Consider the following 16,274-nt stretch of genomic DNA (forward strand, 5'->3'; position numbering starts at 1 on the left):
CTCTCTGTTTTTACCACCAAAGTGGATAACCTCACATTTATCCACATTATACTTCATCTGCCATGCATTTTCCCACTCACCTAACCTATCCAAGTCACTCTGCAGCCTCATAGCATCCTCCTCGCAGCTCACACTGCCACCCAACTTCATGTCATCTGCAAATTTGGAGATACTACATTTAATCCCCTCGTTTAAATCATTAATGTACAATGTAAACAGCTGGTGCCCCATCACAGAACCTTGCGGTACCCCACTAGTCACTGCCTGCCATTCTGAAAAGTACCCATTTACTCCTACTCTTTGCTTCCTGTCTGACAACCAGTTCTCAATCCACATCAGCACACTACCCCCAATCCCATGTGCTTTAACTTTACAGATTAATCGCTTGTGTGGGACCTTGTCGAAAGCCTTCTGAAAGTCCAAATACACCACATCAACTGGTTCTCCCTTGTCCACTCTACTGGAAACATCCTCAAAAAATTCCAGAAGATTTGTCAAGCATGATTTCCCTTTCACAAATCCATGCTGACTTGGACCTATCATGTCACCTCTTTCCAAATGCGCTGCTATTTCATCCTTAATAATTGATTCCATCATTTTACCCACTACTGATGTCAGGCTGACCGGTCTATAATTCCCTGTTTTCTCTCTCCCTCCTTTTTTAAAAAGTGGGGTTACATTGGCTACCCTCCACTCCATAGGAACTGATCCAGAGTCTATGGAATGTTGGAAAATGACTGTCAATGCATCCGCTATTTCCAAGGCCACCTCCTTATGTACTCTGGGATGCAGTCCATCAGGCCCTGGGGATTTATCGGCCTTCAATCCCATCAATTTCCCCAACACAATTTCCCGACTAATAAGGATTTCCCTCAGTTCCTCCTTCTTACTAGACCCTCTGACCCCTTTTATAACTGGAAGGTTGTTTGTGTCCTCCTTAGTGAATACCGAACCAAAGTACTTGTTCAATTGGTCTGCCATTTCTTTGTTCCCCGTTATGACTTCCCCTGATTCTGACTGCAGGGGACCTACGTTTGTCTTTACTAACCTTTTTCTCTTTACATATCTATAGAAACTTTTGCAGTCCTTATTAATGTTCCCTGCAAGCTTCCTCTCGTACTCTATTTTCCCTGCCCTAATCAAACCCTTTGTCCTCCTCTGCTGAGTTCTAAATTTCTCCCAGTCCCCAGGTTCACTGCTAGTTCTGGCCAATTTGTATGCCACTTTCTTGGCTTTAATACTATCCCTGATTTCACTTGATAGCCACGGTTGAGCCACCTTCCCTTTTTTATTTTTAGGCCAGACAGGGATGTACAATTGTTGTAGTTCATCCATGCGGTCTCTAAATGTCTGCCATTGCCCATCCACAGTCAACCCCTTAAGTATCATTCGCCAATCTATCCTAGCCAATTCACACCTCATACCTTCAAAGTTACCCTTCTTTAAGTTCTGGACCATGGTCTCTGAATTAACTGTTTCATTCTCCATCCTAATGTAGAATTTCACCATATTATGGTCACTCTTTCCCAAGGGGCCTCGCACAACGAGATTGCTAATTAATCCTCTCTCATTACACAACACCCAGTCTAGGATGCCTTCCCCCTAGTTGGTTCCTCGACATATTGGTCTAGAAAACCATCCCTTATGCACTCCAGGAAATCCTCCTCCACCGTATTGCTTCCAGTTTGGTTAGCCCAATCTATATGCATATTAAAGTCACCCATGATAACTGCTTCACCTTTATTGCATGCACCCCTAATTTCCTGTTTGATGCCCTCCCCAACATCACTACTACTGTTTGGAGGTCTGTACACAACTCCCACTAACATTTTTTGCACTTTGGTGTTCTGCAGCTCTACCCATATAGATTCCACATCATCCAAGCTAATGTCCTAATCTCCTCTTTAACCAGCAATGCTACGGCACCTCCTTTTCCTTTTATTCTATCCTTCCTGAATGTTGAATACCCATGGATGTTGAGTTCCCAGCCCTGATCATCCTGGAGCCACGTCTCTGTAATCCCAATCACATCATATCTGTTAACATCTATTTGCACAGTTAATTCATCCACCTTATTATGGATACTCCTTGCATTAAGACACAAAACCTTCAGGCTTGTTTTTTTAACACCCCTTGTCCTTTTAGAATTATGATGTAGTGTGGCCCTTTTTGTTTCTTGCCTTTGTTTACTCGGCCGTCCACTATTGCTTTTTACCTTTCTACCATCTGTTTCTGACTCCATATTACTTCACCCTATCTCCCTTCATAGGTTCCCATCCCCTTGCCATATTAGTTTAAACACTCCCGAACTGCATTAGCAAATGTTACCCCAAGGACATCAGTTCCAGTCCTGCCCAAGTGCAAACTGTCCCTTTTGTACAGGTCCCACTTCCCCCAGAACTGGTTCCAATGTCCCAGGAATTTGAATCCCTCCCTCTTGCACCACTGCTCAAGCCACGTATTTATTCTAACTATCCTGCTCCCTCTACTCTGATTAGCATGTGGCACTGGTAGCAATCCAGAGATTACTACCTTTTGAGGTCCTACTTTTTAATTTAACTCCTAGCTCCCTAACTTCAGCTTGTAGGACCTCTTCCCGCTTCTTACCTATATCGTTGGTACCTACATGTACCACGACAACTGGCTGTTCACCCTCCCTCTCCAGAATGCTCTGCAGCCGCTCCGAGACATCCTTGACCCTTGCACCAGGGAGGCAACATACCATCCTGGAGTCTCGGTTGCGGCCGCAGAAACTCCTATCTATTCCCCTTACAATAGAGTCCCCTATCACTATAGCTCTCCCACTCTTTTTCCCACCCTTCTGTGCAGCAGAGCCACCCATGGTGCCATGAACTTGGCTGCTGGTGCATTCCACTGGTAAGTCATCTCCCCCAACAGTATCCAAAATGGTATATCTGTTTTGGAGGGAGATGACCGCAGGGGACTCCTGCACTATCTTCCTGCTCTTGCCTTGTCTCTTGGTCACCCATTCACTATCTGTCCTAACCCTTACCTACGATGTGACCAACTCACTAAATGTGCTATCCACAACATTCTCAGCATCGCGCATGCTCCAGAGTGAGTCTATCCGCAGCTCCAGTGCCGTCATGCGTTCTGTTAGGATCTGCAGCTGGACACACTTCCCACACACATAGTAGTCAGGGACACTGGAAGCGTCCCTGACTTCCCACATAGCACAGTAGGAGCATGACATGGGTCCGAACTCGCCTGCCATGACTTAACCCTTAAATTAATTTACTTACTAAAATTTACTTAAACATCAAACAGCTACTTAGTAGTTCGCTGCCAATTAAACCAATCTAAAAGTCAGTCTAAAAGAGAGTTATACTTACCAGTCAAACAGCCAACCACTTACCAGCTTGGCTGTGACGTCACCTCTCAATTTCGCACCCCTCTATCTTTGTCTGCAGCTGGTTGGACTGGTCTCTGGGCCTCCGTCTCCTACTCTCGCACACCTTATCAGCTGCTCTAGTGTCAGCACTGGTAGGAAAAACAAGACAAAACAGCACCTGCTACCCCCACTTGCCCAAAATCACCCACTTACCAAACTCACAAATGCCACTCTATGCTGCTGCACTCCGTGCTCTGCACGAGCTGCTTCTTTTTAAACTATAGCTAGGTCAGATACCTCACTACTGGTCAGTCGTTTACAGAACTGGTTTTAACTAGCTGCTAATTGCCTCCTACTGGAGAGTTACCTTGTTTTTCTCTGCCTAAACCTGAAAGATTCCCAACTATTTAACTTTTCCCCTTTAAATTAAACTGCTACTTACTTAGAAGCTACTGGCAATTGCCACTAACAATTTACTCCACCCTCCAAATGGTTTAAAGAGAATAACCCTTAAAACTCAACCACTTACCAAACTCACAAATGCCACTCTATGCTGTTGCACTCCTTTAATCTCACTGACTTTATTTTTAGGAACATGAAGATCTTGCTGGTGTTCGTTCTACTCCACTTGGCAATTGGAAATCTGGTGCAAAGTGCAAGCATACAGCCCAACTATGTTGTTATCATGGCAGATGATCTCGGTATTGGCGACCTGGGCTGTTATGGAAACAGAACCCTCAGGTTTGAAGTTCACTGTACAGTGATTTTGTCTTTTTTTTTCAAACATTCGCTTTGCGAAGTACTTGATACCTAAATCAGTATTTCAAGGTTGGTGCTGTAGCATAGTTCTTCTGTAACTGGACTAGTGATCCAGAGGACTGGACTATTGATCTGGAGTCATGAGTTCAACTCCCACCAGGGCAGCTGGGTAATTTAAATAAAAAATAAATCTGGAATAAAAAGCTAGTCATGGTAACCATGTAACTACCGGATTGTCGTAAAAACTCATCTCGTTCGCTATTGTCCTTTCAAAAGAAAGACTTGCATTTATATAGCACCTTTCACGACCACCGGACGTCTCAAAGCGCTTTACAGCCAATGAAGTACTTTTGGAGTGTAGTCACTGTTGTAATGTGGGAAAAGCGGCAGTCAATGTGCGCACAGCAAGCTCCCACAAACAGCAATGTGATAATGACCAGATAATCTGTTTTTTTTTTTTTGTTATGTTGATTGAGGGATAAATATTGGCCAGGACACCAGGGATAACTCCCCTGCTCTTCTTAAAAGATCCCATGGCACTATTTCTATGTCCACTTGAGAGAGCAGATGGGGCCTCGGTTTAATGTCTCATCGGAAAGACAACACCTCCGATAGAGCTGTGCTCCCTCGGCACTGCACTGGAGTGTCCGGTTGGATTTTTTTTTTTGTGCTCAAGTCCTTGGAGTGGGACTTCAACTCAAAACCTTCTGACTTGAAAGTGAGAGTGCTACCCACTGAGCTACAGCTGACACTGGGGAAGGAAATCTGCCTTTCTTACCCGGTCTGGCTGATATGTGACTCCGGATCCACAGCAATGTGTTTGACTCTTAACTGCCCTCTGAAATGGTCTAGAAATCCACACAGTTGTAACAAAATGTTGTGACAAACCTTCACCACATGGTACCGCAGCAGTTCAAGCTATTATTTTATTGGTTCCTTGGATGTGGGCGTTGCTGGCAAGGATGGCATTTATTGTCCATCCCTACTTGCCCTTGAGAAGGTGGTGGTGAGCCATCGCCTTGAACCGCTGCAGTCCGTGTGGTGAAGTTACTCGCATAGTGCTGTTAGGTAGGGAGTTCCAGAATTTTGACACCGCGATGATGAAGGAACGCCGCTATATTTCCCAAGTTCGAATAGTAACTTGGAGCGGAACATGGAGGTGGTGTTGTTCCCATGCACCTGCTGCTCTTGTCCTTCTGGGTGGTAGAGGTCACAGGTTTGGGAGGTGCTGCCAAAGAAGCCTTTTCTACAAGAGTGACTACTCCAAAAGTACTTCATTGGCTGTAAAGCGCTTTGAGATGTCTGGTGGTCGTGAAAGGCACTATGTAAATGTAAGTCTTTTGGCGAGTTGCTGCGGTGCATCTTGTAGATGGTGCACACTGCAGCCACGGTGTGCTGGTGGTGAAGAAAGTGAATGTTTAAAGTGGTAGATGGGGTCCCACTCAAGCAAGCTGCTTTGTCCTGGATGGTGTTGAGCTTCTTGTGGTGTTGGTGTTGCACTCATCCAGGCAAGTGGAGAGTATTCCATCACACCTCTGACTTTTGCCTTGTAGATGATGGAAAGGCTTTGGGGAGTCGGGAGGTGAGACACTCACCACAGAATACCCAGCCTCTGACTTGCTCTTGTTGCCACAGTAATTATGTGGCTGATCCAGTTAAGTTTCTGGTCAATGATGACCCTCAGGATGTTGATGGTGAGGGATTTGGTGGTGGTAATGCCGTTGAATGCCAAGGGGCGGTGGCGGACCCTCTTGTTGGAGATGGTCATTGCCTGGCACTTGTGTGGCGCGAATGTTACTTGCCACTTACCAGCCCAAGCCTGAATGTTGTGCAGGTACTGCTGCATGCGGACATGGACTGCTTCATTAGCTGAGGTGTTGTGAATGGAACTGAACCACTGCAGTCATCAGCAAACATCCCCACTTCTGACCTTCTGATGGAGGGACGGTCATTGATGAAGCAGCTGAAGATGAGGAATTCGGGGCAGTTGCTCACCATCACCTTCTCAAGGGCAATTGGGGTTGGGCAATGAATGCTAGCCTTGGCTTGCCAGCGACACCCACATCCTGTGCATGATTTTTTTTTTTAAATGTTAATGCTGCTTTTTATACTGTGGCTATCGCTGGTAGCTGCCTTATGACCACTGCTGAAGGGAGTGGTCTGGCTACACATCACATGGACAAGGCACCTGTCAGTACCTATAACTTTTTTTTATTTGTTGTTCACGGGATGTGGAAGTCGCCAGCAAGACCAGCATTTATTGCCCATCCCTAGTTACCCTTGAGAAGGTGGTGGTGAGCCGCCGCCTTGAATACAATTGAGTGGCTCGTCAGGCCATTTCCGAGGGGCAGTTAAGACTCAACCACATTGCAGTGGGTCTGGAGTCACGTATAGGCCAGACTGGATAAGGACGGCAGATTTCCTTCCCTAGAGGACATTAGTGAACCAGATGGGTTTTTAAGACAATCCGGTAGTCAGCATTAAGAACATAAGAAATAGGAGCAGGAGTCGAGCCTGCTCCGCCATTTAATACGATCATGGCTGATCCGATCATGGATTCAGCTCCGCTTCCCTGCCCGCTCCCCATAACTCCTTATCCCCTTATCGGTTAAGAAACTGTCTATCTCTGTCTTAAATTTATTCAATGTCCCAGCTTCCACAGCTCTCTGAGGCAGCGAATTCCACAGATTTGCAACCCTCTGAGAGAAATTCCTCCTCATGTCAGTTTTAAATGGGCGGTCCCTTATTCTAAGATCATACCCCCTAGTTCTAGTCTCCCCCATCAGTAGAAACATCCTCTCTGCATCCACCTTGTCAAGCCCCCTCATAATCTTATACGTTTCGATAAGATCACCTCTCATTCTTCTGAATTCCAATGAGTAGAGGCCCAACCTATTCAACCTTTCCTCATAAGTCAACCCCCTCATCTCCAGAATCAACCTAGTGAAACTTCTCTGAACTGTCTCCAAAGCAAGTTTATCCTTCCTTAAATACGGAGACCAAAACTGTATGTATAAACCAAAACATTACTGATACTAGCTTTTTATTGCAAATTTATTTAATTGAGCTTAACTTCCCTGAAGGGCTGGCAAAGTCCAGTGAGCACTCTATTAAAAATTTAAACCAATTCAACAAGGTTTAAAACATGCCCAGAAGGTCCAGTAAAGAAGAAAGACTTGCATTTAAGGATGTCTCAAATTGCATTACAGCCAATTAAGTACTTTTTGAGATGTAGTCGCTATTCTAATGTAGGAAACATGGCCGTTCCAATTTGCGCACAGCAAGCTCCCACAAACAGCAACGTGATAATGACCAGGTAATCTGATTTGTGTGTTGGTGGAGGGATTAAACATTGGCCAGGAACCCGGGGTGAACTCCCCTACTCTTCATCAAATAATGCCATGGGATCTTTAACGTCCACCTGGAGAGCAGATGGGGCCGCCTTTTAACGGCAGTGTCCAACAGTGCAGCACTCCCTCACTGAAGTGTCAGCCTATATTTTGTGCTCAAGTCTTTGAAGTGGGACTTGAACCCACAACCATCTGACTCACAGGCAACAAATATACATTTCCTTGAGGAATAAAAACTTCACTGCGAAAAGTGATCCAACATGGCTAACGAGAAGTTAGATAGTATGCGATTCAAGGAATGGGTTGCAATGTTTCTAAAAAAAGAGCAGTGGGCCTGAGGATTTTTAGAATTCGGCAAAGTACGACCAAGAAATTGATAGAGAGCAAGTAGAATATGGTAGTAAACGAGCAAGAGGCATAAAAACAGGCTGTAAAAGCTTTTATATATCTGTAAAAAGGAAGAAATCAGCACAAGAAAAAGCGGGTCCTTTACAGTCCGAGACGGGTAAATTATAATGGGGAATAAGGAGATGACAGAGACATTAAATCAATATTATGTATCTGTCTTCACGGTAGAAGACACAAACATGTTACAGAAATAGTGGAGAACCAAGAGTAGTAAGAATGAGCGGAATTAAATGATAAAGTGCAACATCCCCACTGACACCTGGGAGTCCCTGGCCAAAGACCGCCCTAGGTGGAGGGAGAGGATCCGGGAGGGCGCTGAGCACCTCGCGTTTCATTGCTGAGAGCATGCAGAAAACAAGCGCAGGCAGTGAAAGGAGCGTGCGGCAAGCCAGTCCCACCCACCCTTTCCCTCAACGACAATCTGTCCCACCTGTGACAGAGACTGTGATTCTCGTATTGGACTGTTCAGCCACCTAAGAATTCATGTTAAGAGTGGAAGCAAGTCTTCCTCGATTCCGAGGGACTGCCTATGATGATGATAAGACACAAACACGTTCTAGAAATAGTGGGGGAACCAAGGGTCTAGTAAGAATGAGCATCTTAAAGAAATTGATATTCATAAAGAAATAGTACTGGAGGAATTAATGGGACTAAAAGCTGACAAATCCTCTGGACTGACGCCTACATCCTAGGGTTTTAAGAGGTGCACCAGAAATAGTTGATGCATTGGTTTTGATCTCCCAGAATTGCCTAGATTTTAGAATGGTCACCGTGAAATGGAAGGTGTCAATTGCAACCCGCTATCCAAAAAAGGAAGGAGAAAGAAAACCGGGAACTATAGGCCAGTTAGCTTGACATCAGTAGTAGGGAATCTATTATTTGGGTCTTGGTAACAGGACACTTAAAGATATGGATTTATGAAGAGGAAATAGTGTTTGACAAATCTGTTGAATTTTACGAGGATGTAACTAGCAGGGTAGATCAAGAGGAATCAGTGGATGTAGTGTATTTGGATTTTCAAAAAGCATTCAATAAGGTGCCACACAAAACTAGGGCTTGAGATAGGTGGGTAATATATTAGCATGGATTGAGGATTGGAAAACTGAGTAGGAATAAGTGTTTCATTTTCAGATTGGCATGCTGTAACTAGTGGGGTGCTGCAAGGATCAATGTTTGGGTCCCAGCTATTTACAATCTATATCAATGACTTTGATGAAGGGACTGAGTGTAATGTATCTAAGTTTGCTGACGGTACAAAACTAGGTGTGAAAGTAACCTGTGAGGAGAACACAGAGGCTACAAAAAGATATAGGCAGGCTAAGTGAGTGGGCAATAAGGTGGCAGATGGAATATCATGTGGGGAAATGTGAAATTATCCACTTTGGTAGGAAGAATGGAAAAGCAGAATATATATTTTTTTTATATTCAGAGGGACCTGGATGTTCCTTGTACATAACTCACAGAAAGCCATCATGCAGATACAGCAAGCAGTGTGTTGGCCTTTATTACAAAGAGATTGGATTATGAGTAAGGAAGTCTTACTGCAATTTTACATAGGAGTTTGGTGAGACCATACCTGGAGTACTGTGGACAGTTTTAGTCTCCTTACCTAAGCGAGGATAGACTTGCCACTTGGGAGGAGATATTGAATAGACTAGGTTTATATTCCCTAGAGTTTAGAAGAATGAGAAGTGATCTCATTGAAACGTATAAAATTCTGAAGGAGCTTGACAGGTAGATGCAGGGGACGATGTTTCCCCTGGCTGGGGCATCTAGAACCAGGGGTCACAGTCTCAGAATAAGGGCTCGGCCATTTAGGACTGAGATGAGGAGACTTTTCTTCAGAGAGTGGTGAATCTTTGGAATTCTCTACCCCAGAGGGCTGTGGAGGCTCAGTCTTTGAGAATATTCAAGACAGAGATCGATAGGTTTTTTGATATTAAGGGAATTAAGGAATATAGGGATCGGCGGGAAAGTGGAGTTGAGGTAGATGATTAACCATGATCTCATTGAATGGCGGAGCAGGCTCGAGGGGCCGAATGGCCTACTCCTGCTCCTATTTCTTGGGTCCTTTTACAAGAGTACTATAACTGGGCCACTGTGCAGGTACTGTTGTGTAGGATTCATTTTGTAGGACACATCAAGAAACTTTGGGGTAGCTAACATTTAAGCGCTCGATGCCAGATCCTTCTCAAGAGGCTTTTGGAGATGTCCAAGTTAATGGCTGAAGTTTCGCTAAAAGTGTTGGAAGAGCAAGGCTCCAGAGATGTCGATAGTCAGATCACCGGTAGAGCAGCCCATGCAGAAAAGCAGTGATGGGAGGTGCATGTAGAACAGCTGTGTAGCTGAGGTACTGGAGGGCAGTGGCACTGCCCAGCAGAAGCTGGCACCTTCCAGAGAAGAGCCTCCAAACTTGGCATGGCCGCAGGGCAGATATTGGGAGTACTTTGCTTTGTTGCAACAAAGTTTTCTAAAATAAGTCGCATATCTTATCGCAACTTCTTTTGACTTGCACTTCAAAACAGAATGTACAGTCTTGCACAACAGCTGTGGAAAAGTAGATAAATTTGAATTGCTGTTTGAAGCATCGGTTCCTGTTATCAGCATATTGTCAGTGGGAGGACTTTAGTACTGAATGCAGCCACTGACACTGAACTAACCGGACTGGCAGCATTCTTTGCTCCTTGATTTTGGTGTGTGTGTGTGTGTGTTTTTTTTTAAATCATTGTTACGTGATAGACTTGTGCAGCAAATAATTATCCGGGGGAAGGAAGTGATTAGTGGCTAGAAAAAGCAAGCAGAAGTTCTAATAGAATGCTGGAAATACTCAGCAGATCAGACTGCATCCGTGGAGAGAGAAACAGAGTTAACGTTTTGGGTCGGTGACTTTTCGTCCTTGTTCTGTTCAAGGGTCACCGACCTGAAACGCTAACTCTGTTTCTCTCTCCACAGATACTGCCTGACCCGCTGAGTATTCCCAGCATTTTCGATCTTTATTGCAGATTTCCAGCATCCGCAGGGTTTTCCTTTTGTGCAGCAGCAGCTCTAAACAATTAAATGGCCTTTTCTGCAGCCACAATTGGGAAAGAAAGCTTGCATTTATATAGCGCATTTCACAACCTCAGCATATCCAGTTAATTTTTTTATCCCCCCAAGTGTAGTCACTTTTGTAATGTAGGAAACGCAGCTGTTTCCGCAAAGTGCAATGTGGTAATGACCAGATAATCTGTTTTTAGTCGCTGGAGAAATACCACCAACGATGTCTCCGCAAGCTCCTACAAATCCCCTGGGAGGGCAGACGCACCAACGTTGGCGTCCTCGACCAGGACAACATCCCCAGCATTGAAGCACTGACCACGCTTGATCAGCTCCGCTGGGCAGGCCACATAGTTCGCATGCCCGACACGAGACTCTCAAAGCAAGCGCTCTACTCAGAACTCCTGCACGGCAAGCGAGCCAAAGGTGGGCAAAGGAAACTTGTAGAAGGACACCCTCAAAGCTTCCCTGAGAGAGTACAACATCCCCACTGATACCTGGGAGTCCCTGGCCAAAGAACGCCCTAAGCGGAAGAAGTGCATCCCGGAGGGCGCTGAGCATCTCGAGTCTCGTTGCCGAGCGCAGGCAGCGGAAGGAGCGTGCGGCAAACTAGTCCCACCCACCCCTTCCCTCAATGACTATCTGTCCCACTATCGAGACTGTGGTTCTCGTATTGGACTGTTCAGCCACCAAAGAACTCGTGTTAAGAGTGGAAGCAAGTCTTCCTCTATTCTGAGGGACTGCCTATGATGATGATGTTTTTAGTGTTATTGGCTGAGTGTATTGGCCAGGACACCGGGGATAACTCCCCTACTCTTGTTCAATATAGTGCCATGGGAACTTTTTCATCCACCTGGGAGCAGACAGGACCTCAGTTTAACGGCACCTCTGACAGTGCAGCACTCCCTCAGCACTGCACTGGGAGTGTCGACCTAGATTTTATGCTCGAGTGTCTGGAGTGGGGCTTGAACCCACAACCTTCTGAGTCCCAGGTGATCTATTGCCAGCCAGGTACCAGGGTAATGAACATAGTGGGTGGAAAGGTGAGCTGCCTGCCATCATGGTTCGAGTTGGAACCAACAACAGAGGAAAGAGGTCTTGCAATAGGAGTTGTATGTTGGATAAGTCTTTCAGAGTAGTAACCTCGGTGCCACGCTAGACTGGCTAGAGAGAAGTAGATAGCGTTATTACGGCACAGAAGGATGCCAGTTGGCCCATTGATCCAAGCTGGCTCTCTGTCGAGCAATCTAGTCAGTCCCATTCCCCCGCTCTATCCCCGGAGCCCTGCAAGTTTATTTCCCTCAAGTGCCTATCCAATTTCCTTTTGAAATCAACGATCATCTCCGCTTCCACCACCCTCGTTGGCAGCGAGTTCCAGGTCATTACCACTCACTGTGTTTAAAAAAAAAAAAAAAAAAAGTTCTTCCTCACATCCCCCCCCGTATCTCTTGCCCAAAACCTTAAATCTGTGTCCCCTGATCCTTGTACCATCAGCTAATGGGATCTGTCGATCTGATCCAAACCAGTCATAACCTCTATCAAATCTTCCCTCAACCTTCTTTGCTCCAAGAAGATGAACCACAGCATCTCCAACCTAACCTTGTAGCTCAAATCCCTCATCCCTGGAGGCATTCTGGCAAATCTCCTCTGCACTCTCTCAAGGACCTTCACATCCTTCCTAAAGTGTGGTGACCAGAACTGGACACGATACTCCAGTTGTGGCCTAACAGAGTTTTAGATTAGACACATTAACACAAGGTTTATTTTATGGTGTAGAAGCAAGGGTTTCCTATTACTAAGTAATTGGGTTGAATACTTGAGCATAATCTATTTAACATTTTTATTTCTCTAATTCCTCCTGTACAATGATGAGACTGAACAACCCATTAACTGTGGATTAAAAAATGACTGGCTTCCCATTGACAGCATTGAGTCACTTTTAACGTACTGAATAACACTCTAGGGAGATTAGCTGCAGATTAATTTTAGGAAGCCCAAAGTGTGCACAGGGGGCTAAAACCACACGTGACCAACACAAAACACTTGCACAGTCTCGAGCTGCTAGAGATCAGTTGAGTGAAAGGCCAGAAGACACAAGGGTTTAGCCTGAGCCAGAGCGATTGGGACATAAGTACTAAAATTTCATCTATGCCATTTTACCTCTTCAGTACTTGGAGCTGTTTAGTGCCCTGAAAAGGTTTGCGGCTCCCCGCCCAGAAATTCGTCAGAATCGGGCATGGAGCTGACGGGGGGCACTAAATCAGCCATTGCACATCAGCTCTGCGGGGGGCGCTAACGAAGGTTTGGTCGGTAACTTTGGCAGACCCATTGCGCATGCGCGGAACTTCGAATCAGATCGCGGCAACAGTTGAGTCTTAAAGGCGCGGCACAGTAATGCACCCATTAAAGTTTTCAAAGTCACTTGTTTTCTGTTATGTCTGTGTGCCGCTGTAAACGTCGCACTGACTGTGACCTCCGAGGCAAGCGCTTCCTCATCCTTTTACGTAACCGCCAGTTAACGACTCTGCAAGCCTGTACCCACTGTTTTTCCAGACGTTGTTCTTGGCGCCGTTAATGAGGCGCACGCACCTAATTTACCTACCGGGGCGCAAGCGTGGGCGTTGCATGGAATACGTCAGGATTGGCGCGATCATCAGCAGCCAGGCGCTAGCGGTTTGCGCCCCCGGTGAGCCTCTAATGAATTTCCGGTCGGGGCGCTAAATGCTACGCTCCCGGTCGGTAACCTCTTGTACTCCCGGTCGGTAACCTCTTGCACCCCCATTAACGCCCCCGCTGGCCGCTAACTGAGGCATTAGACAACCGAAAATCCAGTCTTTGGTATCACACAAGTCCACAAGGTTGCGTTTCCTGTATAAGCAGCAAAAATGCACAATGTATTTTGCTGGCATTAAACTGGATTTTGTGTGTTTTTCTCACCTCTGCAATTCTATTGTAAACTTTGTCAATGCATCTTGTCTCCTGTTGCAGGACCCCCCATGTAGACAGCCTGGCCAAGGATGGAGTGATGCTGACGCATCATATCGCTGCAGCTTCACTGTGCACCCCAAGCAGAGCCGCACTTCTGACGGGCAGGTATCCGATCAGGTCAGGTAGGTGCATTTGCAACTAAAGCAATGTAACATTGAGAAAGGAATGTCACAGTAGTGGAAAGCAGATGGGACTCTGCCATTGCAGCCACTCGCTTTCGGCGCAGTCTGTGAAATGACGCATGCTAGGTTAAAAGTTCAAACAGCTTTTCTAATGACCATGGATTGTAAATTAGGTCCGAGATCAAAGGAGATGGGGCCGAAATTCAGGCCCGCCAGAAAGTTGGCACCTGCCTTTTTTTAAAAGTTTTTTCCGCCAAGAGCAATGAGGCGACCTTTGGATCGGTTTTCGGGACTTTGTACTTTTATGGGCATCGGACCGGAAGTCGGTCATAGTGGGGGCGGAGGTGCGGCAGTAAGTCATGCTGAGGGGTGGAAGTTGGGGCGGGATCGAGTCTCCGCCGCTGTCGCTCAGCAGCAGAGCAGTGGTGACATCGAAGGGGAGAGAATCGGGCAATTTTTAGCTTCGGCCACTGGGCCACCAGGGAGGGTTTCGGCCGGGCCAGTCCAAGGGGGGGGGGTGCCAGGCTGCCTGTTGGCGTCCCGGCCAAACTCGGGGGAGAAATAGTCCGGCCGACATAGAAGTCGGCCGGGGAAAAAAAAGATGGCGGCCGCGACATTCAGCCCTCGCCCTTAATGGCCTGTGCAGTGCCAGGGCATAAGAGAGGGCAGACAAAGTGCACCGACAGAAAAAGCTGTCGGATGCACCGTCCAGCAGCTCCTGGATTTCTTCAACTAAAATTGGGGCGGATTTAAATGGAGGTGCAGGATAGTGGCGGTGCACGCTTTGATGACTCACTTGTGGCGGTCGGCAGCAGCAGGGCGGGCCGAAAAATCCCCGACCTGATTTTGGGTCCGGGGCTGCCACTCTGTTCCGCTGCATGGCCGCCGCAAATCGGCGGGAACGGGCCTTACACGGACCCTGAATTGCGGCCCCGATGTCTCCACAGGAAAGCCATTCGAATGTGTCAAGTTGGTCACCTGTGCGTCATAGTAATAAATTGCATGGCAAGAGTAGATTGTGGCAATAAACCAATTTCAGGATGTTGAGTGGCTGGTTCTTCAGTTAACATTGCCATTCTGTTCGGGGTTGAAATTCGGCCCTGCCGCTTTTGAGGCGGTGTCACCGGCTGAGTGCTGATTTTAACGCCAGGTGGTAGGTGCCACCTCAAACTGCAAAATTCAGTTGCCACCCAAAGAGGAGAGAGCAGTGCTATAAGTGGCATTGCACACTCGTCCTCGGGAGCCAATGGAGCGGCATCTCAGGAGGCCGGCCGAATTTCCTGATGGTAGGCTGATGGCATGCGAGTTTTACAAAAAAAGAATTTAAAAAGTTGTCAACACTTTCCTTCGCCCACACCCTCACTTCCCCACTGATGCCATTAATACCTAAATGCAAAAAAAAAATAAACATAAACACTTACCTTGATCCCTGCACCCTGCCGTCCCGGGATCCCTGATTCCCCACCACCTTTCTCAGGCTGTATGGATGCCTGCCGGTAAGGACACCATTCTCACCTGACTTCGGAGCGGCAGCGAAAGTTTAAATCAAGACCTGATCCTGCCATTACTACAACTAAGCGAGTGTGTGTAACCTGACATTTAAATCAACAAAATGAAAAAGAGCAAGTAAAAGCAGTCCAACAGCTTGCTGGAAGTGTGAGCTGATAACAGCGCAGCAAGGGCAGACCACACTTGACCAGCTCCGCTGGGCGGGCCACATTGTTCGTACACAAGACTCCCAATTTAAGCGCTCTACTCTGAACTCCTACATGGCAAGCGAGCCCAAGGTGGGCAGAGGAAACGTTACAAGGACATAGAAACATAGAAAATAGGTGCAGAAGTAGGCCATTTAGCCCTTCGAGCACCACCATTCAATAAGATCATGCCTGATCATTCCCTCAATACCCCTTTCCTGCTTTCTCTCCATACCACTTGATCCCCTTGGCCGTAAGGGCCATATCTAACTCCCTCTTGAATATATCCAATGAACTGGCATCAACAACTCTCTGTGGCAGGGAATTCCACAGGTTAACAACTCTCTGAGTGAAGAAGTTTCTCCTCATCTCAGTCCTAACTGGTTTATCCCTTATCCTAAGACTATGTCCCCTGGTTCTGGACCTCCCCAACATCGGGAACGTTCTTCCCGCATCTAACCTGTCTCGTCCCGTCAGAATCTTATACGTTTCTAAGAGAACCCCTCTCATCCTTCTAAACTCCAGTATATAAAGTTGATCCAGTCTCTCCTCATATGACAGTCCA

The 16,274-nt window shown here is 46.4% G+C and overlaps 1 protein-coding gene across 2 annotated transcripts in view; it reads left to right on the plus strand.

Moving 5' to 3' along the window:
* Positions 1-16,274, plus strand: part of sts (steroid sulfatase (microsomal), isozyme S) — a 112,982-nt gene that overhangs the window by 16,623 nt on the left and 80,085 nt on the right. For both annotated transcript variants that reach the window (XM_070892534.1, XM_070892535.1), the window contains exons 2-3: positions 3,944-4,093; positions 13,894-14,015. In XM_070892534.1, the coding sequence (XP_070748635.1) occupies positions 3,948-4,093; positions 13,894-14,015 (268 nt within the window). In that variant the 5' untranslated portion in view covers positions 3,944-3,947. The remainder of the gene's footprint in view (positions 1-3,943; positions 4,094-13,893; positions 14,016-16,274) is intronic.

This window comes from Pristiophorus japonicus, chromosome 10 (assembly GCF_044704955.1).
Source record: "Pristiophorus japonicus isolate sPriJap1 chromosome 10, sPriJap1.hap1, whole genome shotgun sequence".
Lineage (NCBI taxonomy): Eukaryota > Metazoa > Chordata > Chondrichthyes > Pristiophoridae > Pristiophorus > Pristiophorus japonicus.